The following is a 23,980-nucleotide window of genomic DNA, read 5'->3' as shown; positions in this document are numbered from 1 at the left end:
GGGAGGGATGGAGTTACCATAAACTAAGTTGGGAAGGACATGGAAGGGTAAGAATTAGTGGGGGAGGTGGGGGGAAGATCGGCAGAGTGTTTGGGTATATGATGTTGAAGGCACCTTTTGGGGATTCAACCAGTGAAGCTGAATGAGGCCGGAGGTCAAGAGAGAGGTCTGGCTGGAGATGCAAATGTGGGAATCACTGGTGTGCACATGGCATGTGGAACAGCGCCCCCCAGGGACAGGACCCAGGCAGCCAGTGGTGCACTGAGGCTTGCAGCACTCAAGCTGTAGACGTGTGTGAGACGAAGTGGTAGCACCGTGGTGGGTCCCTGAAAGGCAGGTTGAGAAAGTCTCAAACGTTGCCCCAAAGAACAGCTTTGCCTTCTTCTTCCTCCTATTTCTTGGAAAGTGCTTCCGTCCATGTGTGTGGGATGCCTCCAGGGCCGTTAGGTAGAGGATGGTCTTTGGGAGGTGATAAGGAGCAGCCAGGCTCCATTTGGCCGGCATAGTGAGCCTTGAGTCTCATGTAGCCTTCCTAGAACATTTCCTCCTTGTCTTCTCTCTCAACTAATTGGCTCATTCATTCATTCATTCATTCACTTATAACCAAATCTTAGTGAAAATCTAATGTTGTAAGGATCTCACTTTAGACTTTAGTTAAATCATGTCTAATTCCTATTGGGTGGATACTCAGACCCCTTTTATAAACAGGGAATCTGAGACTAAGAAAAAATAACCTGTCTCAGGTCACACAACTAGAAACTCAAACCCAGTTTCATTTACTCTGAAGCCCATAATCTTTGCCCTTGCCCCGATTTCTCTCCTGTTTTATTCACTCAACCAGTATTTACTGAGGATCGATTATATGCTGGCCGGTGACCTAAGTGCTGGGCTGTAGTGATAGATGAGACCACTTTCGCTGTGTGATTTCCCACATATCCAACTGCCTTGATGAAAATTCCCCTTGGATAACCCACATCAAGTTCATGAGATTCTGAAACACCCTTTTTCTGGAATCTCTTCCATTTTTCATCCCGATCCCTCATTTAGCAGGGTTCCTGATGGATGTTTTCTTGCACATTGTTCATGAAGTCTCACTTCATGAGAGACATTTCACGGGGAGTACTGTGTATGTGGCATTATGAGAACCAACACCACAGATGACGGCTATCCTCGCGTTTGTCGGCTCCAAACACTTTTGCCTCCTTTCCTTGTTCTGCCAAGAACAATTCCAGAGGGAGCCTGGGGAAAGAGGTGAATGGGTAGGAGGCCAGGTGAGATGGGCCGGACTCCAGAGATTCAAGTCAGTACTGGTATGGTTGTGAATTACTACACAGAGCCAGTGCTGGAGGCAGGGAAGAGGCTCTCTTTCTGCTGAGAGGTAGTTTTATAAGGAATATAAGACAATCCCATTGCTGAGCTGCTTAGGGAATGCAGACATGCCATCCTGAAACACCTCTTACCTATCTGAAAGTGTCCTGTCTCTTGCTATTAAGAGGGAATCGTATCTTAAGTGTGCACACACACACACACACACACACACACACACACACACACAAGCTGGCCTCTCTGCTTCACATTCAGAAAGTCTCCAGAGAGAAAATATTGAGTGGCAAGTTGGATGGAAGCTAATGAAAAATCTTTGTTGTGTTTTAAATTTGTTTTTTGTTTTTTTTTACTGTGTTTTTAAAACATTGCCTTGGGATATGACTATGAAGGAAGGCTGAGCATGAACAAAAGCTTTAGCTTCTGGAACTGACTTTTTGTAGAGCATGGAAGGGGATACGTGCATGGAAGTGACAGGCATCCTGTTCACTTCACATCTTGGTCCAAGTCTAAAACCACAAATTTCATTCTTCTCCCATCAAGCGAAGAAAATCATGAGCTTCAGACACAGAAAGGGCGGGGGGACTTCTGGACCTGGCTTTCTCACTTACAGCCTCTGCCATTTCATGCTTTGTGACCCTGGAAAGTTGTTCAGCTTTTCTGGGCTTCAAGTTCCTAATCTAGGAAATAAGGATGGATCACACTTACTAGACGGGGGTGTTGGGGGTATTACATAAAAGAAGAGGCAAAGCCACTGGCACATATTAGGTTATCAATATACTGGTTCCTATTCCCTTTTTGTACTAAAAAAATAATAAACTCTAACTTTTAAAGGACAAGGACCTTTTCAACTCCCTCCACGACTAGTGCTGTGAACTTTAGACAATCACTTGTGTTGAACAGCTCCTGAGCAAGCAGTGGGTCACTAGGTGCTTGAGATTTATTGACCAATGTGAGTCTTACAGCAGCCCTTAAAGGTGGGTTTCATTGTCTCCATTGTTGAGATGAGTTCATTGGAGTTCAGAAGAGTTAAATACTTGGCACAGTGATGCTGTGCAGGAAGCATTAGAGGCAAACCTCCAGCCCAAGTCTAGATGACTCCACCATGTTGGAAACAAACCACCTCCCAGTTTTTCCAGAGGCCAAAGTCCATGAGTGAACAAGAAAAACCACCACCTCCTGGGCTGTAAATGACCTTAAAAGTCTTTGAATCTAGTTTGGTCAGTTCTTCAATGTTTATGTCACTCATAACATAGTGTTATTTTTTAATGACCCCTGGAAGTGTTCAACAGGACTATGTAGAACCAAAGTGTATGAGTAGGGGAGAAGATCCAGAAAGTTCACAACCTGTGTCCCTCCTATGGAGTGGCTAAGAGAAGCTTGGGACAGACTGGGATGGTGGTTCAGTTCTCTTGCAAATGGGGGTAAGGTTCATAAATCAGGTCCTGGGCTCTGTCCTGCAATGGTTCTGCAACCTTTGATGTTTCTGAACATGCCAAGCATGAGCTAGTCATTGGAATATAAGAACCATGAAAAAGAAAGATTTTTTTTCTTTTTGTTTGCTGCCATTTTCTAGCCCTAGAACAGTGTCTGGCATATAGTAGGAGCTCACAGTAGGCAATAAATAAACTAATTAATTTCAGGGCATTTGCACTGACTGTTCCCTCCGCTTGGAACCTCTTTACCCCAGAGAGTTACCAGCCTTGCTTCTTCACTTCATACACGTCTAGTCTCAAAAGTTACCTCCACAGAGAAGTCTTCCCTTACCGTCTTGCCTAAGACTGGGTACCCTTCATCACTGTTACCCTGTTCTCCTTTACTTTCCCTGTCTCTTGTATGTTTTTGATTTTGTCATCACTTTCTCTACTGATAGCTGCATGGGGGACGATGCAGAATATCACGCTGTGGACTGATGTATCTCCAGTGCCTAGAACAGACTCTGGCAGAGTCAGTGCTTAATAATTTACATGTTGAATGAAGGAGTGAATGAGTGAATGTATGCAGACACCATGGAAAGAGCCCAGTGTCTGGAACATAGCAAGTGGGAGAGAGATGTTAGTGGTGATAATGTGAATAATGACATTCAAACGTATCTCTGAGGCTGTCACACTGGATTGGCCACTGACAATCCTCATTGTAGGTCCTGGTAATTTGGTGAGTGTAAATGTCCACTCTTCCATCCCACATGCCATTCCTCCTTATAACTTTCAGAGATTCTAAAGTGCAGGGTTTTTTTTAACCATCTTTTACTCCTTTTGCTCTTAGTGAAATTGTGACAAGACATTGGAGCTACAATCCTCCTTTCTCCCCAGCTCCTGAATAAAAACAGTTCCAGATCCTTCTTACTAACACGTGAATGACTAACAGTAGTGTCATCCCTACATCCCACCATATTCCAGCCACAGGTCTTGTCCCAGCTTCTAGGATTTTTACGTTTCTTTGCTTTCACACATGCTGTCATCTGTCCAAAGTGCTTCCATTCTGCCCTATTTCCTACCCAAGGATACCCTTTCCAAATTCCAGCTCCATAATACCTCCTCCGTGAAGTTCAACCAGAGTTTTTCCAGTAACTTTCACCTCCTCGCTCTGGTTTTCCACATTGCCTTTTCCTCTTTCCTTTGGAATTTTCATCACAGGACACTGTACTTAACCAAGCCCCTTTTCCCCAGGCCAGAAATGAGCTTCTCAAAATCTGGGGTCCCAAATATAGCAAGAAGTAATGTCCAGCCCTGACCTAAGTGGAGGGCATTCCTCTAGCTGTGTACTTGGCTGTACAGAAGTTCTGGGTTCAAATCTTGCCTCCCTTCTTACCATCTGTGAGACCCTGATTTGTGTTTTTAATTATTCCATGCCTTATTTGTCCCACTTGAAATCAGGGATCCTAATTATTACAGTGCAGTTAGCCACAAACCCCATGGACCAATGGATGAAAAGACAAAGATAAGGATTCTTGAATGGGTCATCTTTGGGGATGACTTAGGATGGGTGGGAAACAAAACATCATTACTTAGATATTTTTTTTCCACGGATATACGGGGACTGTTTATGAGTTCATTGAAAGTTGACATAAAGAAACAAAAAAATTGTCTGAACATATTTCTGAAAAACATCCAGAGCTTTATTAACTTTGCTAATTCACCAGAAAGTGCATTGCACTGAAATCATCACTCTGGCTCATTCAACTCAGAAAATGGTCCTTGCTGCTCGTCTACACATAGGTTTGTGGGCCATGGAAACATATGCTGAGGGAAACAACCCCTGAAAATAAAATTTAAGGAAATGAATATAAAGCAAATTCCAAAACACAAAAACAAAAATTATAAAATCTGTTTAAATATTCTACTGCACTCTCACAGCACAAATGTTCATCTTACTCGGAGAGCTTTACCACATGCTAAAGAGGTTTACATAGCACCTCCTAAAGGACTCTGTTCTCTTTTGATCTCATTAGCACGTATTGTCCTGGATCATGGTGATGAAGAATTTGCAGATGGAGCTCCAGGATTCCCCACAGTAGTCCAGGGCCATCTTCTGCTTTATCAAGTCTGGGTCCTCTGCACACTTGGGATCCTTGGTGGCTGTGGTCTGGGTCTCTGCTGGGCCAGAGGGGATGTGTTCTTTGACCTTTATCTGCTCCGTAAGGGATAACCCTTTGGCTTTGTTAGGCTCCATGAGGGAGGCTTCACTGGCTTTGCTCTGCTCCCTGGATGAGGGTTCCATTAACTCCTGGCTGGGTTTCTTGTTCCAAATCAGGGTGGAATTCACCAGCTTGAGATTGGATTCTGGAAACTTCTTTCTGCACACTCTGGTTTTCAGGATGGTTTTGGCATCCCCACAGAGGACCTTCTGAGAGCGCAGGTTCCGGCCAATTTGTTTCCAATAGACATTCTTCTTGTTTGACTCTAGGCAGGAAGTTGGATTGCCCGTAAAGACACAGGAAAACTTGTTGTCCTGTCGGGTGCACTCGACCTTCAGCACTATGCCCTTTTCTTGCTCAGTTACCTCCCATCTACATTTGGCATGGTCTTGGGTGACAAATTTGCCTTTGGTCAGGCGCTTGGGTGGCTCAATCTGGGGCTCTCCCAGAGTATGCAATTTCTCTGTGGTGCCTTTGCTGACATGTCTATTCTTTGCTTCCTTTTTGCTCTTCACCAGTGACACCTGAGCAGCCAGAAGAAGGAAGAACAGGGTGAGGCTATGGATCCTCATGGCTTCAGTGTGGTGGGAACCTGTTTGACAAGAACAGGTGAATCAGTGCTTGGCAATAGTTCAGCAATGCAGGGCTGCAGATGACTCTCCCTTCATCCCGACATGTGTCTCCTTGCTTAAGAGTGAGGTCAAGAATCCTCTGGATCCTGGAATTACTAGACCAGCAGCCCATCTGTTCACATTTCTGCTTGACCAGAGTCCTGAATGTCAAAAACCTACTCTTCCTTCCTTCATTCACCACGTCCTGAGCCAAATGAACTCTTATCCGTCGCTCACTAGTCCTTTACTCCTGCATTTGCTCACTCACTCACTCCTTCATTCACTCATTAAACAAGCATTTATGGAACATCTACTATATACCATGCACTAGACTAGATGTTGGATTTATCAGTGTGAATGAGGAGGTCGCATCTTAGAGATTAGAAGAAACTTTTTGAGGAATTTAAATAGCATTAACAAGTAGTCTGGCCCAATTCGGCCCCCAACTTGATCTTGGCCAAGTCACTCTCCTCTCTGATCTCAGTTCCCCTGGATATCGAGGTGTTAGATGAAATAATTGCCAAAGTCGCCTCTCGCTCCATGTGCTGGATTTCTAACCCAGTTCTACATGGACTCAGGTGATCACAATGAGAAAGAACATGGAAAGTGGCATGAAAGGTGATGACTGGCCGAAAGTTCAAGATGTGTGGTGTTTGGCCACTCTGAGACAGATGGGTTTGTGAGAGGGGGCAGTAAGAGCCTAAGGAAAGGCATGAAGGAGCAGAGGTAATCCAATTTGACTGTACAAAGTAAACCAGATGGATGGGGTGAATTTCTACCACAGCATTTAGACTAGGAAGTTGAAGGGAAGGGTGATACCTAATCGATTTCTTGAGCCTTGTTGTGGCACAGTGCTGACCATGTAGAAAGCTCTTAACCAATGCTTTTAAAAATAAATAACTGAATAACTAGGATGACCTTGAATGCTACACTAAACTGCATGGACTTTATCAGGTTAGCATTACAAAAAATGTTGAGGGGAGAAGAGAAATAGTGCTTCTACTTGACACCTACTATGTGCTATGCCCTCAACCACTATTTGATTCTCACCTTGTTTAATCCACTCAACAGCTGTCTCTGGTAAGTAAAAATAAATCACCCCCAGGTAACAGATGTAACAGTTCAGGCTCATCCTGGCAAATAAATTGCTCAATATCCCATATTGGGCAAGTGAAAAGGCTGGGAAAGAAGCCAGACCTGATCTCTTTGGTCTTTTTATACGACCAACTTTGCTCACCTCTTGCCTTTCAACTTTACTCTGTCCTTTGGAAAATATTGACAACAAATAAGAAAAGTTATGGATTACTCAGGGTTTCATTTGGTGTCGTTCATGATAAGATGATTCATATTGTCCCTGCTCCATTTTAAAAGAAAACACAGATTTTTCTTGTATAAGGAGCAGGCCCAGAAAATGGTTGAGATCTTATTTCCACCCTGGGCATGTGGCCTCTCCTTAAGACTGAGAGAGGGAGACAGTCACAGGTGTGTGGTCTCCTGAATGAAGGGCGGACAGGGGCCCAGGTATACCACGTGAATACCCCCTTGTTTATTAGAGCATTGGGACTCTGCCTCCATGTGTCCCTGATGGGATCCATAGCCCAGGCTCCTGATGTCCTCAGGGGTATGAGGAAAAAAAGGTGGAGAATGAAACTCTTAAAAGAGCCAGGCTCTTACCTTGCTCTCAGTATGCAGATCCAATGCAATCCCAGATGTGAGAGTGAGCTTGCTGGCCCTCAGTTGTCTCGTCTGCAGTGCCAGCCACGGAAGGCCCTTCTTTTAGGGAGCCCTGGAAGAAAGGGATTTTATAACACACACACCTGTCAATCTTTATCGCACGCCTCCCAGCCACGCCCCTTGGGAGGGAGCCAGTTCCTGCAAGGAAAGTGGTTGATGTAATCCTATGCGAGTGGGGTACATGCAGAGCATTACACTTGCTTCTTCTAAGTGCTCCCCTTTCCCCCAGGGCCAGGATAGGAGGACAGCTCAGCCTTGCAGAGACCCTCCTTGATGGGATAAGGACCCCAGTAGCAGTATCTGTGGGAGAGTGATAAACAATAACAAAAACTATCATAGCTTCCAAGCCCTGTGCTGCCCATTTTATCTAAAGCTCTCCCTGAATTCCCATCACACCCACCCCCAAGATATGGTAACTAGGATTCTTACTGCTTTACAGCTGGAAAATTGGAGTATATTGATAATTCAGGGCTTGTCCAAAGTCACAGAGCTGGGAGGATGAGGAACCCAGAGTTGAACCCTGGGACTACCAGCATGCATTGTGTGAACTTTCCTACCTGTCTCTCTCAAGAAATACTTGGTGAATGATTAACTGAGGCTGGGGAAGCCATCTCAGTTTGAGCCCATTTTCACTGAGGCACCTGAAGTTACTGTGTGGGCAGAGGAATCCATGGGCTCTGAGAGGCTGATAGAGAGTGTGTTCTTGGTCTGGGGGGTTTCTGCTGAAAATATTCACTTTCAGGTCCCACAAAAGGACTTCTCTCTGGTTGGCCTTCTATTGGCAGGGTCTCGTACCAGAATGACCTATGTGGAATCTGGAGATGGCATTCTTTTAGCTCTGTGACCTTACCCCAAACAATAACCTCTCTGAATCTCCATTTATTCATCTACAGATTGCTGACAATAACAGTAGTTTATATGGGGCTACATGCTAAGTATTTTATGGGGTTGAGCTATTCACAGAAAGTGAAGCAGAGTAAGTTTGGCTCATATTGGGGTTTCAAGTTGTATTCGTTAAAAACAGACATGCTTGGTTTTTATAATAAGTATATTGAAGGAGACTCATGTCATAAAGAAGGTGTGGACATTGCTACATGTTGTCACCCCACTTTTCATGTTATTCGGGCACAAAAAATTATTTATTTATTTTTATAAGTCAGGTATAAAGAAACAATAACACCAGAGTGATAGTAAATGCCAATTGACCCTTGCCTTTGGGACAGGGATAATAGAAACAGTAAGGAGTGTGACAAACTGGATGGTTCCTGATATCTAAGTGTTAACACACAGCAACAGTTGACTAAGAACATGTTGGCATGAGAGTCAGTATTTTCAGATCTCATGAATTCTTTTCACACATAGTTTTGTAAAAATAAAAGAGGAGACTTCATGTACTTCTAAGAGGTACATTAACACCCAGACGTGTACATATGAAATTGGGTTGGCATCTAATAGAAATTTTCTAAAAACACTGTCCTGGCCCACAATAAAGATACCAAAGGTCATAACTATGATTGGCTTCCATTCAAAATCCACCTGTTTGGGAATTCCAAGGTCACAGAGATAGGGATATTGACTGGATCACTCAGAGGTTCAAAGAGTTTCTTCATGAATTCCATCAGAGGTGGCTATTTCCCCCAAACTCCAAGCTTCTTATAAAACAAGATCACCCCAAGATCCATCCCCATACACCTTATTAAACCATGACCTCCATATACACACGCTCACAATGTGGTATTTAGGGGGATTATTTGGAAATAGGAAAAATGAAACTGCTTTGTTTCCCAGGGAGCTACAAAACAAGAAATTTGTCTTGATCCTCGGGTGGCAGCCATGTTCTTTCTGGAAGGAGACTGTAGGTCAGAACATGAAGTATATTATAAGGAAACATGGACCCCAGAATATTTTTCTGAGAATTGTTTCTGGTCTTTGCTAGGGAGCATGGAACATCCCCCCACTGTCTTTGCATGGACCTTCAGCCTTCCTGTGATCTCATTCCAACTTCTGCCTTGATTGTTCTTTTCCAACCAGATGGAAAATATTACCCTAAGCTGTGTAGCTCTTCCCCTTTCGGCTCAGCCTGTCATTCCAAACTCATTTACACACACACACACACACACACACACACACACACACACACTATCTCTCTCTCTCTCTCTCTCTCTCTCTCCATTCTGGACACACTCAACACCTCCCCCCCCCCCACCAACATTTCCTGAATATTTGGTGCATTTGCTTCTTCCTTCCAGTTGTTGATTCTGCTGTTCCCCTTACATGGAATGCCCGCAGTCCTACTTTACCAGGCACACACCTGCTTATCTTCAAGATTTGGCTCAAATGTCATCTCCTCCCTGTTGGTGTCATTGGTCCCTTCATCCTTAGTTATGCCCTCCACCCTTTCATGGATGTTCATGGAGAGAAGTAGACCATCATTGCCAGTTAGTGTATACAGTGTGCCAGCACTGTGCTGAGGCTGAGCTATTATTTCACATGTTTATATACTCAGAAAATGTTACACTTGTACTACAGTGCACTGGGGAGACTGGAGAGGCTTGGGGCCCCAGGAAGTCTATCCACAACGGGTTCCCTCCAGCTCCCCATGCTCCCAGGACCAAGGGGATTACTGACTCCTGGAGAAATATGTGAGGCTCATTGACTTTTTCCCACATGAACCCTAGGAGGAAGTACATGTGGATCTTCAAGGTATAGACATGGAGCTGAGGCTCAGGTGGGCAGAGCACATGCCTGTCACACCACTGGAGAAGAATTAAATGGAGGCCACTTCCAATGTTCTTATTAAAAAGAAATTAATGCTCTCAAACTTTGGTAAATTGTAAACTCTCATTTTTTTCTCTTCTCATTCTAAATTCACGTATTTTCAAATATAAGAATATTATTAGCCTTACAAAATAATTGGTATGTTTTTAAGTTTATTTATTTATGAGAGAGAGAGAGAGAACACATGCCTGAGCAAGCGAGGGGCAGAGAGAAGGGGAGAGAGAGAATCCCAGGCAGGCCTAGTGCTGTCAGCTCAGAGCTCGATGCAGGGCTTGAACCCATGAACCGCAAGATCATGACCTGAGCCGAAATCGAGGGTTGGACACTTAACTGCCTGAGCCACCCAGGCACCCCTAGCCTTATAAATAATTGTAAAGTTGGTTCTCTTGCTCCACTTCTCACCCAAGTTTTTCTATCATTCATCTTTTACATTATAGTGCTACATTTATAAAACCATTGAGCCAATATAGATATATTATTACTGGTTGAACTTCATCCTTTGTCCAGCCCTCCAGAAAAATTCCCAGAGAATTACCACATATACCCTGTCACTCTCTGACACAGCTAATGACACTTGACAACATCGTCCACTGGAGAGGTACAATTATTATAGTTGATGAGCCTTTCTTGGCACATTATAACTACTCAAAGTCTACAGTTTCCAAAATAGCTCACTCTTGGTGTAAATCTATGTCTTTTGACAAATGTATAACGACATGTTTCCACAATTATGGCATCATACAGAGTACTTTCACTGCCCTAAAAATCCTGTGTGCTGCCTATTTATCTCTTCTGCCCCCATCCCCTGGTAATCTTCAATCTTTTTTACTGTTTTCATAGTTTTGCCTTTCACAAATATACAGTTGGAATCACACCAAATTTATTCTTTTCAGATTGGCTTCTTTCACTCACTAATATGATTTCAAATTCCTACCATGTCTTTTCATGGCTTTATAGTTCATTTCTTTTTAGCACTAAATAATATTTCTATTGTCTGGATGGACCACAGTTTATCCATTCTCCTACCAAAGGACATATCGGTTTCTTCTGACATGTTTTTGCAGTTATGAATAAAGCTGTTATAAACATTCATGTGGGAATTTGGATGTGAACATAAGTTTTCATCCCCTAATGGACGATCCCAGCCAAGATTCCACATGACAGTTAACATCATGACTCTTCAAGTTCCTCTTGCTTGTGATGACTCTTAGCTGTTCCTTCTTTTCTGATGACCTTGAGAGTTTTCAGGAGGACTGGACAGGTGTTTTGAGACTGTGTCTCTTTTGGAGCTTGCCTGGGGTTTTTCTCATGATTGGGGTTATGTCATTCTTCTTTTCATCAAAGATTTAAATGATGGATGTCAGGTTTCCATGGGGGGGAGTCCATAAAGTCTGAACATAATTGGTGATACCCACAGATTAAGGCTGGTAGTTGAATGCATGCCTCATGCATTCTGGTCACTGGCAGGTGGTTTTAAGTTCAAAATCTGATTTTACTTTTTACTCTCATTTGTTTGGTACTGCAATATGGTTCTTTGACATAGGGGGCTGGCACCTGTAAGTGCAGTCATCATTCTATTACTGGGTGCGATTTTGTTCTGAGCTGAATCTTAACTCCGCAGTGATACCAGGCCATACTTGGTAGAAAATCAGTCCCTTTGTCAAAAGTGACCTCATGTTTAGACAAAATGCTGAGTTGCTGCATCAAAGTGATATTAATCTGTCACATCATGTGCTTTGAAAACTTAATCAATGGCAGAAAAGGAGGAAGTTGGCTAAACAACATCAGCTGAAAGCTAATTAGGTGGCAAAAAACATTCATCTTAGACCTGCTGAACAGTATTGGCATTCCAAGCTTAAACTGCTCATTAGTCATGGGATTTCTGAATTCCTATTTAGCAAATCAGGTGGTGCATAGTGCTAAAGGTTTACTTTAGAAAAATAAGAACCTGCAGAATTGATAAGGGATAGCATTTGGTATGAATGCAAATTGACAATCTATTAAAGTTTATTAATCCTAGCTTTCTTGCAGTGGGTTTGCCACCAGAACACAGGTGTCATGAAAGCCACCACTAAACCTAAACCAAAATGGGAAAGGAAAAGACTCATTTCAACATCATCGCCCTTGAACGTGTAGTTTTGAGAAGTCTACCACTACTGGTCATCTGACCTACAAATGTGGTGGGATCCACAAAAGAACTTCAAAAAATTTGAGGAGGCTGCTGAGATAGGCAAGGTCTCCTTCAAGTATGCCTGGGTCTTGGATAGACTGAAAGCTCAATGTGATCATGGTAACACCATTGATATCTCCCTGTACAAATTCAAGACCAGCAAGTATTATGTGACCATCATAGGTGTGCGGGGACACAGAGACTATCAAAAACATGATTACAGGCACGTCTCAGGCTGACTGTGCTGTCTTGATCGTCACTGCTGGTGTTGGTGAATTTGAAGCAGGTCTCTCTAAGAATGGGCAGACCTGTGAGCATGCCCTTCTGGCTTACACACTGGGTGTGAAACAACATATTGTTGGTGTTAATAAAAGGATTCCACTGAGCCCCTGGAAGTCAGCACCTATGTTAAGAAAATTGGCTACAACCTTGGCACAGTAGCATTTGTGCCAATTTCTGGTTGGAAAGGTGACCACATGCTGGAGCGAGTGCTAACATGCCTTGGTTCAAGGGATGGAAAGTCACCGTACAAAGGGCGATGCCAATGGAACCACTCTGCTTGAAGCTCTGGACCAACTCGTCCAGCTGATGAGCCCTTGCATCTGCCCCTTCAGGACATCTGCAAAATTGGTGGTGTTGGTACTGTCCCTGTGGGCCGAGTGGAGACCGGTGTTCTTAAACCAGTCATGGTGGTCACCTTTGCTCCTGTCAATGTTACAAGTGAAGTAAAATCTGTTGAAATGCACCATGAAGCTTTGAGTGAGGCTCTTCCTGGGGACAGCGTGGGCTTCGATGTCAAGAATATATCTGCAAAAATGTTCGTTGTGGCAATGTGACTGGTGACAGCAAAAATGACCCACCAATGGAAGCAGCTGGCTTCGTGGCACAGGTGATTATCTGGAATCGTCCAGGCCAAGTCAGTGCTGGATAGGTACCTCTGCTGGATGGTCACAAAGCTCACATTACCTGCAAGTTTGCTGAACTGAAGGAAAAGATTCATCGTTGTTCTGGAAAAAAGCTAGAAGATGGTCCCAAGTTCTTGAAATCTGGTGATGTTGCCATCATTGATATGGTTCTTTGCAAGCCTATGTGTGTTGAGAGCTTCTCTGACTATCCTCCTGTGGGCTGTTTTGCTGTTTGTGACATGAGACAGATGGTTGCTGTGGGTGTCATCGAAACAGTGGAAAAGAAGGCACCTGGAGCTGGCAAGGTCACCAAGTCTGCCCAGAAAGCTCAGAAGACTAAATTAATATTATCCCCCATACCTGACACCCTAGTCTTAATCAGTGGTGCAAGAATGGTCTCAGAAATGTTTGTGTCAATTGGCCATTTAAGTTTGATAGTAAGAGACTGGTTAATGATGACAATGTATTGTAAAACCTTCAAAAAGAAAGGAGAATGTTTTGTGGAGCATTTGTGAGCGTGTGTGTGTGTGGCAGTTTTAAATTATTAGTTTTTAGTCAGTACTTTTTAATGGAAATGACCAAAATCCTGTCACAGAATTTTGAGCTCCATGTGCAAAACTTGGTTCTTTTTCTGAATCCATCTAAAAAGTAACTCATGGTTTTGTATTAAATTAAGCCAAAAGAAATTGCTGTTCGTGGTAGGTAAAATTGGCAGAGGACCAGAAATTTTTCATAGATAGACCTAATAATAATAGTTAAGGGCTTTTACCTTAAGTGACAGAGCTGTTTCAATGTTTTATATGTTCCTTAAAATTTTTTTAGTGTCTTATAACAAATATTCCATAGAAGGAAAGTTCATTGATCATTTTCGTGTTCTTCATACCTTTTAAAAAAAAAACAGAATACCACTCCAAAACATTGCAAACATCTTTTAAAAAAGTCTGATCCTTTTGGATAAAATTGCCAAAGTACACAGATGGCTGTGCACCTATGAAACATGCACACACATGCACACACACCTATATCACATGTGGGTATACACATGTATACACACCTGCCACCTCAGTATCTCGGGGCAGAAAGTTCTCCCTTTTAAATTTTCATTCTCTAACTGATGTTTGTTACAAAGCGTGCCAGTTGCCACGCTGGAAAGCTGGCAAAGGGAGAAGACAAGCTTCCCTTTTTCTGTGTTACTGCTGTGAGTCACCATGAACTTGGGCAAAGGAATTGCTGCTTCTGTCACATGAAGAGGTGAAGATATTTAGATGAAAGTCATCGGAAAACAGCTCTGAAAAGGACTTTAAGGCACCTGGGGTCAATGGCACCCATGCCCAGAGAACCAAACACTCTCACATGCTGACATTGGTTGGCTCTAGGAAGTACAGGGCTGACCTCTAACCAAACATCATTCATTCTGCCATGCAGAATGCCATTCATTCATTCTGTCATTCCTTCATTCTTCTATTCACACAAAGAGCACTCACGAAGCGTCTAAGGTGTCAGGCTCTCTCTGTCATTGGCTGGAATGCAGTTCAGAGTGACATGTCTTTTTCATTAAAATGATGGCAGACAATGGGGGGAAGACAAGGATATCAATCATGACAATATAGGAGTAATTGCTATATTGGAGGGAAAGCTGGGGTGATCTGGGTGAGGACATCTAACCTAGCCAGAGGCAGAGAGAATTTCTTAAGAGCCTGAAACTGGCTAAGAGACACTCAAGAGCTGGAGGAAAAAGAACAGTATTTATTCAATCATCACTCAGTAACCACCCTATGCAAAATGCAATATTAGTCATGGTGGGGAATGCAAGATGAGTGTGATTTGTCTCCTACTCTTGAGACTGCCAGCTTAGTCTCTGGCTCACTATCTGATGATTGCTATGGTGTTGACATAGTGTCACTTCTAGCCTCAAGCCTCTGATAGTTTTTTATCCGCTTATAGAATGGGGTCCAAATTTTTGAGTCTGATATATGTGGCCTTTCCCTTCTCGATCCCAGTCAGTTTCAAGGTCAATACCCACTACACTATACACACATGTCCTTGGGCTTCAGTTGTATCTTACTATCCACTCTTCTCCCCACATATCAGGCTGTTTCAGGACACATTACCTCTGCCCAACTGCTCTTTGCCTAAGATTCCATCCCACCCTTATCTACCTGGCAAATTCTCCCAGTACTTGACTCCCTGAGCCCTTGACAGATTTCAATATTCTTTCATCTGGGTTCTCTTAAAATTTTTCACAGACTTCACCATTATTATAGTTGATTTGTCACCTTGTTGTGGTTCATTCATGTACGTGCCACCGTCATCCTGGGAAGTGACATCTCTAGCCCAGAGCTCAAATATGAAGCTTAGAAAACATTTAGTACATACTTATTAGTTCTAATTGAATTTTGCATTTATCATATTGTTCTGATTGTAATAATAGGAAGAAAACTGAAAAAAGCAGAAACAAAATTGGGAATTCATTAGAAGTTTCTTATAACTCATGGAAGGTAAGAGTTGTGTAGGACTACTGTCTCAAAGTGTACCTTTGAGATTTTAATTTATGGGAGTGACTAAATGGCTGTAGGAGAGGCCAATGGAATTGAAAGAAAAAATTATAGCTTACATTTCCCAAGAGAAGGGGGCATGCCATGCCACGCAGGGCCACACAGGGAAGCATCTGGTTTGGTCAGGAAGTAGAATCAAGAGGGAGGGGGAAGCTGGAGCCAGAGCCCTTATTATGGTTTCCAGGGGAAAGGTCAGGCTGGGCAAAGTAAACAGTTTTGGATTGGCCAGTTTGAATAATTTCAGGGGGGCTTTGGGGCCTACAGGTGTTCCTAGCTGTCAGGTACTTGGCTTTGGGTGGATTTAGGGTGGGGTGAATATGAGCTTGCTATGTGAGGGTCCATCTTGCTTGGGATAAAAGAAGAGCTTAACTTGCACGTGAGAAGTATTCTTCCAGTTGTTGTCATCAGGAAATAACTAGCCCTGGGAGGGGCAGTCCATCCTCAAGTTTGTAATGCCCTCCAAGATATCAAAACGTCATAAAATACAGAATATTAAAGCATACTTAATTCAATCTATCATCTGATATTTTGACATCATATTAAAGAAATCTTGGTGTGATGGTCATGGAAACTTTTAGGGAGTAGGGCATAAGTTGCCCCAAATAACAAAGAAAATATTTTATTATGAAAGTAGTATGGAGGAACACAAGTAGAGGTATATGGAGTCCTTGTAGGCCAGCCCATAAATATGCTTTTTATTATATGGCATAATCCAAGAAAATAGATCTAGAGTTTTGGGAGGTCTCTAACAACAATACCTTGGTGGAATTAGGAGCTGTTAAAAAGTGTAAGTTTGACAATAATATCTCGGTGCATTTTTTGGGTCAAGGTGGCAAGTCCAGCAGTTATGTTGTTGGAGGGTATGAACTGATAAGTTAGTAAAGTATATGTAAATATTAGTGGGACTGTGTGTAACTAAGGGGAAGGACTCGTATGGTGATCATGATTGGAGACCAAGGCAGCAGGCAGTGGTGCTAAGCTGGCGGGGATAGTAGGAGAAGGCACTGAAGGGTGGGTGGTCCTTTACCCAGTGGGTCTTGACTGACAAGAGGCAGGTATCTCCGGGTGACAACCATAATTTTCATTAATTTCTTGAATGGCACAGGCAGTAGTAACCTTTACCAGACTTCCTTTTAGATACTGGGGAGAGGGGTTTCATTTTGGCAAAGAGCAAGGAGTGTAACAGGATCATGAGCTAAACACATGAGCTCAGAAACACAATAGATCCCTAATATAAAAGGAAGAAAAGCAAAAAATGTACCATGTTCAATTTGTACCTTAGGATAGGCAGCCCATGGGCATAGATTTCAGATTAAAATGAAGTTGTCTGTGGCACAGGGGTTGGATTGGAGTCTAAGGTGAAGTCTTGGGTAGGGTGATGTCAACTGAGGCCGTGTCATTTCCAGGGATGAGCTGGGCCAGGTGATGTCGTCTGGGATGTGGGACAGGGATGTCTTTCTAAGTAGGAACCCACTTGAATTGATATGGGTCTGAGCATATTCCATGTTGGATCGAAAAATTGGCTTATTTGGGGTATTTGGACCTCTAGATTATGCCCAGGAAAACCCGAGACCAGGAGTAATAAAACCACCATCCATAGAAGGTATACAGCTGCACTAGACCAGTTTTGTGTTCAGTGCAAGTATAGATTCAAATCAGTCCTATTGTCACATGAGCAACCACTTGACTTTGGAAAAACATATGGCGTATGGGTTTCAGAAGAATATGCGCCCTGGATCCGACCTCCAAACCTTAGGGGCTGGGGGCGAGATAGAAAATCTGTTAAAATAGATTAAGGCCTGGTACAAATAGAAGCTCTTTTAGAGGTTTAGTTGCTAGTCTGGAATAGTAAAACCAGTTATTTGAGAAGTGTCTCTCAATTACATTGGTTACCTGGGAACTGTCAGGGACATAGCAGATTTATTATTTATTTATTCATTTATTTACTTCCAGGAGCCTGGCATTGTGTATTCTGAGAAATAAAATGTGTGTCTTAGTATTTGTAAAGCCTGTAACTCTGACGGGAATGTAGAATGCCCTGGCATGGCCTGGTGTTGTGGCCTTAGTATACACAGAGTCATGATTTTGATTGATGTTTTGGGTATCCGTGAGAAAAGAGAATCCCGAGTTCTTGAACCTGAAGGGGACAATTTTTAGGCAATGGGCCAATGGTTTATAACAAATATGAAGATAGAGCCACTTATCCAATTAAAATTAAAATAAGTCTCTGGCCCTTGTTTTGTTTGGAGAGGCAGATTAACTTCCAGAGACTGGGATTGTCTTTGCCAATGATTTAACTCAAGTTTGGTGCAAGAATTTTACAAGGCAATAAGCATACAGGATAATGTCTTTTAATAGGCTGTAAAGAAATAACATACCCCAAGCCAATGACTGATTAATCATATTGTCATTTCAGGCAAGGAGCGATGAAAGGAATAAAGTCCAAATTTAGTTGGGGTGGACCTTTATACTAGTTGGTATTAGAGAGAGAAGTTCAACGGCCAGTACAAAGTAAAAGTCTCTCATTACTAGACACGTTGCTAGGGAACAAAGGTGCTGGTGTTGACAGGCAAAAGTGTCTTTTTAGAGCCAGGCTGCTGCGAGGCTTTTGCCACTGCAGGTAAATAGTGGCCTTTACTGTGGCAGGAACTCATTGCCCCATGTCTTTGGAAAGCTCTTTCATATCAGCAAAGTGTAGCCTTGCCCAGACCAAACACTCTCAGATTGTCCTCACAAACTCTTGGTGTTGAGTTAAAGTGTCCCCTTGCCATAATGGTTTCTTCATGTTTTTCTTGATAGAACTCCAGTGGGGCCCCTCACCACATGAGCTGCTGACTTCTTATCAAGGGCAAAGGATAAGATGACAATCTCATACGGCTTACTTCATTTTTGTATCGGAACAACTTTGCTTCTAAAAACAAGTTCATCTTTCTGTCTTTGTCATGAACAAATGGGTTCGAAATCCCATTACACCAATACATAACAATACTTATATATTTTTTATTTAATTACCCTTTTTTCTCTCTCTACTTATACTTAGGGATTTTTTGGTTTGCTTGTTTAAACTTTTAGTTGCTTACAGCCACAGTTTTCAGTTTCTGTTTCTGGCTTATGGGAGAAAAAGGGGAAAGGAGAGGGGCCAGTGCCTTCAGGTAGCATCCTCCCCCTGTGGCAGCTCTGCCTGCAAATTAGTCATCCCTTTCACTCTACTCCCTCTTTTTTCTCTTAAACAAAATATTTTAGGATGACATATCTCCAGAAGACTAAAATTGTCTTTTTTTTTTTTTTTCCTCTCCTGTCTGGAGGACCATTTTTCCCCCTCTCTGGGTATTTACCCAATAAGCTCCTAGTGGTCTTGAGTAGCTTCTGTTGTGACTGGCAGCCTCCCTTAATAGGGGGTCCCAGTCAACCTCAGAGGGTCTGGGGTCTACATAAAAGAAAGCAATGGTGGCAGAATCCTGAGTTTATTTTTTATTTTTTTAATATGAAATTTATTGTCAAATTGATTTCCATACAACACCCAGTGCTCCTCCAAACAGGTGCCCTCCTCAGTGCCCCTCACCCACCCTACCCTCTCTCCCACTCCCCATCAACCCTCAGTTTCTTCTCAGTTTTTAACAGTCTCTTATGGTTTGGCTCCCTCCCTCTCTAACTTTTTTTTTTCCTTTCCCTCCCCTGTAGTCTTCTGTTAAGTTTCTCAGGATCCACATAAGAATGAAAACATATGGTATCTGTCTTTCTCTGTATGACTTATTTCACTTGGCATAACACCCTCCAGTTTCATTCATGTTACTACATGTTACTACTACAAAAGACCATATTTCATTCTTTCTCATTGCCACGTAGTATTCCATTGTGTATATAAACAACAATTTCTTTTTTTTTTTTCCCTGAGATAGGTTGCTTTTGGTTTTATTTATTTATTTTTTTCATGAAATTTATTGTCAAATTGGTTTCCATACAACACCCAGTGCTCATCCCAAAAGGTGCCCTCCTCAATACCCATCACCCACCCTACCCTCCCTCCCACCCCCCATCAACCCTCAGTTTGTTCTCAGTTTTTAAGGGTCTCTTATGCTTTGGCTCTCTCCCACTCTAACCTCTTTTTTTTTTTTTCCTTCCCCTCCCCCATGGGTTTCTGTTACGTTTCTCAGGATCCACATAAGAGTGAAACCATATGGTATCTGTCTTTCTCTGTATGGCTTATTTCACTTAGCATCACACTCTCCAGTTCCATCCACGTTGCTACAAAAGGCCATATTTCATTTTTTCTCATTGCCACGTAGTATTCCATTGTGTATATAAACCACAATTTCTTTATCCATTCATCAGTTGATGGACATTTAGGCTCTTTCCATAATTTGGCTATTGTTGAGAGTGCTGCTATAAACATTGGGGTGCAAGTGCCCCTATGCATCAGCACTCCTGTATCCCTTGGGTAAATTCTTAGCAGTGCTATTGCTGGATCATAGGGTAGATCTATTTTTAATTTTTTGAGGCACCTCCACACTGTTTTCCAAAGCGGCTGCACCAGTTTGCATTCCCACCAACAGTGCAAGAGGGTTCCCATTTCTCCACATCCCCGCCAGCATCTATAGTCTCCTGATTTGCTCATTTTAGCCATTCTGGCGTAAGGTGATATCTCAGTGTGGTTTTGATTCGTATTTCCCTAATGAGAAGTGACGTTGAGCATCTTTTCATGTGCCTGTTGGCCATCTGGATGTCTTCTTTAGAGAAGTGTCTATTCATGTTTTCTGCCCATTTCTTCACTGGATCATTTGTTTTTTGGGTATGGAATTTGGTGAGTTCTTTATAGATTTTGGATATTACCCCTTTGTCTGCTATGTCATTTGAAAATATCTTTTTTCATTCCGTTGGTTGCCTGTTTCCTTTGCAGTGCAGAAGATTTTTATCTTCATGAGGTCCCAATAGTTCATTTTTGCTTTTAATTCCCTTGCCTTTGGAGATGTGTCGAGTAAGAAATTGCTGTGGCTGAGGTCAGAGGGTTTTTTTCCTGCTTTCTCCTCTAGGGTTTTGATGGTTTCTTGTCTCACATTCAGGTCCTTTATACACTTTGAGTTTATTTTTGTGAATGGTGTAAGAAAGTGGTCTAGTTTCATTCCTCTGCATGTTGCTGTCCAGTTCTCCCAGCACCATTTGTTAAAGAGACTGTCTTTTTTCCATTGGATGTTCTTTCCTGCTTTGTCAAAGATGAGTTGGCCATACGTTTGTGGGTCCAATCCTGGAATGTCTATTCTACTCCATTGGTCTATGTGTCTGTTTTTGTGCCAATACCATGCTGTCTTGATGATTACAGCTTTGTAGTAGAGGCTAACGTCTGTGATTGTGATGCCTCCTGCTTTGGTCTTCTTCTTCAAAATTACTTGGGCTATTTGGGGTCTTTTGTGGTTCCATACAAATTTTAGGATTGCTTGTTCTAGCTTTGAGAAAATGCTGGTGCAATTTTGATTGGGATTGCATTGAATGTGCAGAATGCTTTGGGTAGTATTGACATTTTAACAATATTTATTCTTCCAATCCATGAGCACGGAATGTTTTTTCATTTCTTTATATCTTCTTCAATTTCCTTCATAAGCTTTCTATAGTTTTCAGAATACAGATCTTTTACATCTTTGGTTAGGTTTATTTTTAAACAATTTAGTTGTAAGAGAAGGCTCTTAGTGCGTTGATAAGCAGGAGAACTCAGGAGTACCCAAACACTTTGTCCAGGTGAGAAGCCTCTTCAGGTGTTTCAGGAAGAGCAGGAACCAAATGATCTTCCTCTTTTCCTTTTTCATTAAGCACTGGGCCATCAGTATTCAAGGATGTGATCCCTTATATCACACACAGAAGACTACAAATTACAACAAGCAAACAAACAAACAAACAAACAAACAAAAATCACCCAAAACCTCAAAAACCCACAAGCCCATGGATTCTAAATGACATACTACTAACCAACCAATGGGTCAATGAAGAAATAAGAGAGGAAATGAGAAAATACTTTGAGAAAACTAAAAATGGAAACACAATGGTTCAAAATCTTTGGAACACAGCAAAAGTACTTCTAAGAGGGATGTTTATAGCAAGCAGGCCTACCTCATGAAACAAAAAGTCTCAAATAAACAATCTAATTTTACATCTGAAAGAACCAGAAAAAGAACAAAGCCCAAATTTAATACAAGAATGAAAATAAAAATCAGAACGGAAATAAATGAATTAGAGACTAAAAAAAACCCAAAACCAACCAACCAACCAAACAAACAAAAAACCCACATAAAAAAGATCAATGAAACTAAGAGCTGGTTCTTCAAAAAGAGAAACAAAATTGATAATCCTTTAGCCAGACTCATCAAGAAACAAAGAGAAGACTCAAGTAAATAAAATCAGAAATGAAGAGAAGTTACACCAGCACAACAAAAGATTATAAGAGACTACAAAAAAATAAATGCCAAAACATATAAAACTTAGAAGAAATGGATAATATTTCAATATTCCAATGTTGAAACAGGAAGAAAAATAAAAGCTGAAAAAATTAATTACTAGTAATGAAATTGAATCAGTAAGCAAAAAACTCCCAACAAACAAAAGTCCAGGACCAGATGACTTTGCAGGTGAATTTTACTAAACATTTAAAAAAGAGGAAACACCTATCCTACTCAGATTATTTCAAAAAATAGGAAAAGGAAGAATGCTTCCAGATTTATTCCATAAGGCCAGCATTTCCCTGATACCAAAACAAGACAAAAACATTACAGAAAAAGAAAAATACAGACTAATATTCTTGGTGAGCATAGATGAAAAATCCTTAATAAATTATTAACTAAAATAATTCAAAAAATAGTAAAAGAAACAGTCATATGATCAAGTGGAATTTATCACAGGGATGTAAGGATGGTTCAATATTCACAAATCAATCATATGATACAACACACTAGTAAAATGAAGGATAAAATTCATATGATCACCTTAAAATGTGCAGAAAAAGCATTTGACAAAATTCAACATCTGTTCATGATAAAAACTCTCAACAAATGGCTATGGGGGGCACATAATTAACATAATAAAGACCATATATCACAAACACATAGCTAACATCATAGTCAGTGGTGAACAGCTGAAATCTTTTCCTCTAAAATCAGGAAAAAATGATTGTTCACTCTCACCACTTTTATTTAATAGAGTGTTAAAAGTCCTAGCTGCACCAGTCAGATAAGAAAAAGAAATAAAAGGCTTCCCAATTGGTAGGGAAAAAGTAAAGCTATTTGCAGATGACATGATAGTATATATAGAAAACAGTATAGACTCACCAAAAACTATTACAACTGATAAATGCATTCAGTAAAGTTGCAAGACATAAAATCAATATACAGAAATCTGCTGCATTTCTATCCACAAATAACAAACTAGCAAAAGGAGAAATTAAGAAAATTATTCCATTTACAATTGCATCAAAAATAATAAAATGCTTGGAATAAATTTAACCAAGGAGGTGAAAGACCTGTACTCTGAAAACTGTAAGACATGAATGAAATTGAAATTGAAATTGAAAGTGATATGAATAAATGGAAAAATAGAGCATGCTCAACGCCTATCAAAATACCAATAGTATTTTTCACAGAACTAAAATAAATAATCCTAAAATTTGTATGGAACCACAAAGGTCCCAAATAGCCAAAGCAATCTTGAGAAAGAACAAAGCTGGAGGTATCACAATCTCAGATTTCAAACTATAGTAAAGCTGTAGTGATCAAAACAGTATGGTATTGGCACAAACATAGACACATAGATCAATGGAACAGAATGGAAAGCTCATAAATAAATCATACATATATGGTCAATTAATGTATAAGAAGAGAGGGAAGAATATACAATGAGGAAAAGGCAGTTTTGTAAATAAATGGTGTTGGGAAAACTGGGCTTGCAAAAGAATAAAATGGATCACATTCTTATACCATATACAAAAATAAATTCAAAATAGATTAAAAACCTAAATTTAAGACATGCAACCAGAAAAATTCTAAAAGAAAACATAAGCAATAAATTCTTGGACATTGACCTTAGCAGTATTTTTCTAGATATATCTCCCCAAGCAAGGAAAACAAAAGGAAAAATAAACTAAAAAGCTTTTGCACAGTGAAAGAAACTATCACAAAAAGAAAAGACAACCCACCGAATGGAAGAAGATATTTGCCAATGATATATCTGATAAGAGGTTAATATTCAAAATATATAAATTCATACAATTCAATACCAAAAACCAAATA

The 23,980-nt window shown here is 41.2% G+C and overlaps 1 protein-coding gene and 1 pseudogene across 1 annotated transcript; one reads left to right on the top strand and one right to left on the bottom strand.

Moving 5' to 3' along the window:
- Positions 1-4,508: 4,508 nt before the first annotated feature.
- Positions 4,509-13,302, bottom strand: FGFBP1 (fibroblast growth factor binding protein 1). The gene is made up of 3 exons (XM_007093753.3): positions 13,220-13,302; positions 7,246-7,357; positions 4,509-5,552 (listed from the first exon to the last, which is right to left on the bottom strand). The coding sequence occupies exon 3, from the start codon at positions 5,530-5,532 to the stop codon at positions 4,771-4,773; it is 762 nt and encodes a 253-aa protein (XP_007093815.2). The 5' UTR covers positions 5,533-5,552; positions 7,246-7,357; positions 13,220-13,302; the 3' UTR covers positions 4,509-4,770.
- Positions 12,171-13,673, top strand: LOC102962479 (annotated as a pseudogene).
- Positions 13,674-23,980: the final 10,307 nt, after the last annotated feature.

Source organism: Panthera tigris, chromosome B1 (genome assembly GCF_018350195.1).
Source record: "Panthera tigris isolate Pti1 chromosome B1, P.tigris_Pti1_mat1.1, whole genome shotgun sequence".
Classification (NCBI taxonomy): domain Eukaryota; kingdom Metazoa; phylum Chordata; class Mammalia; order Carnivora; family Felidae; genus Panthera; species Panthera tigris.
The sequence above is the reverse complement of the archived record's forward strand: the minus strand, read 5'-3'. Positions and strand labels throughout refer to the sequence as shown.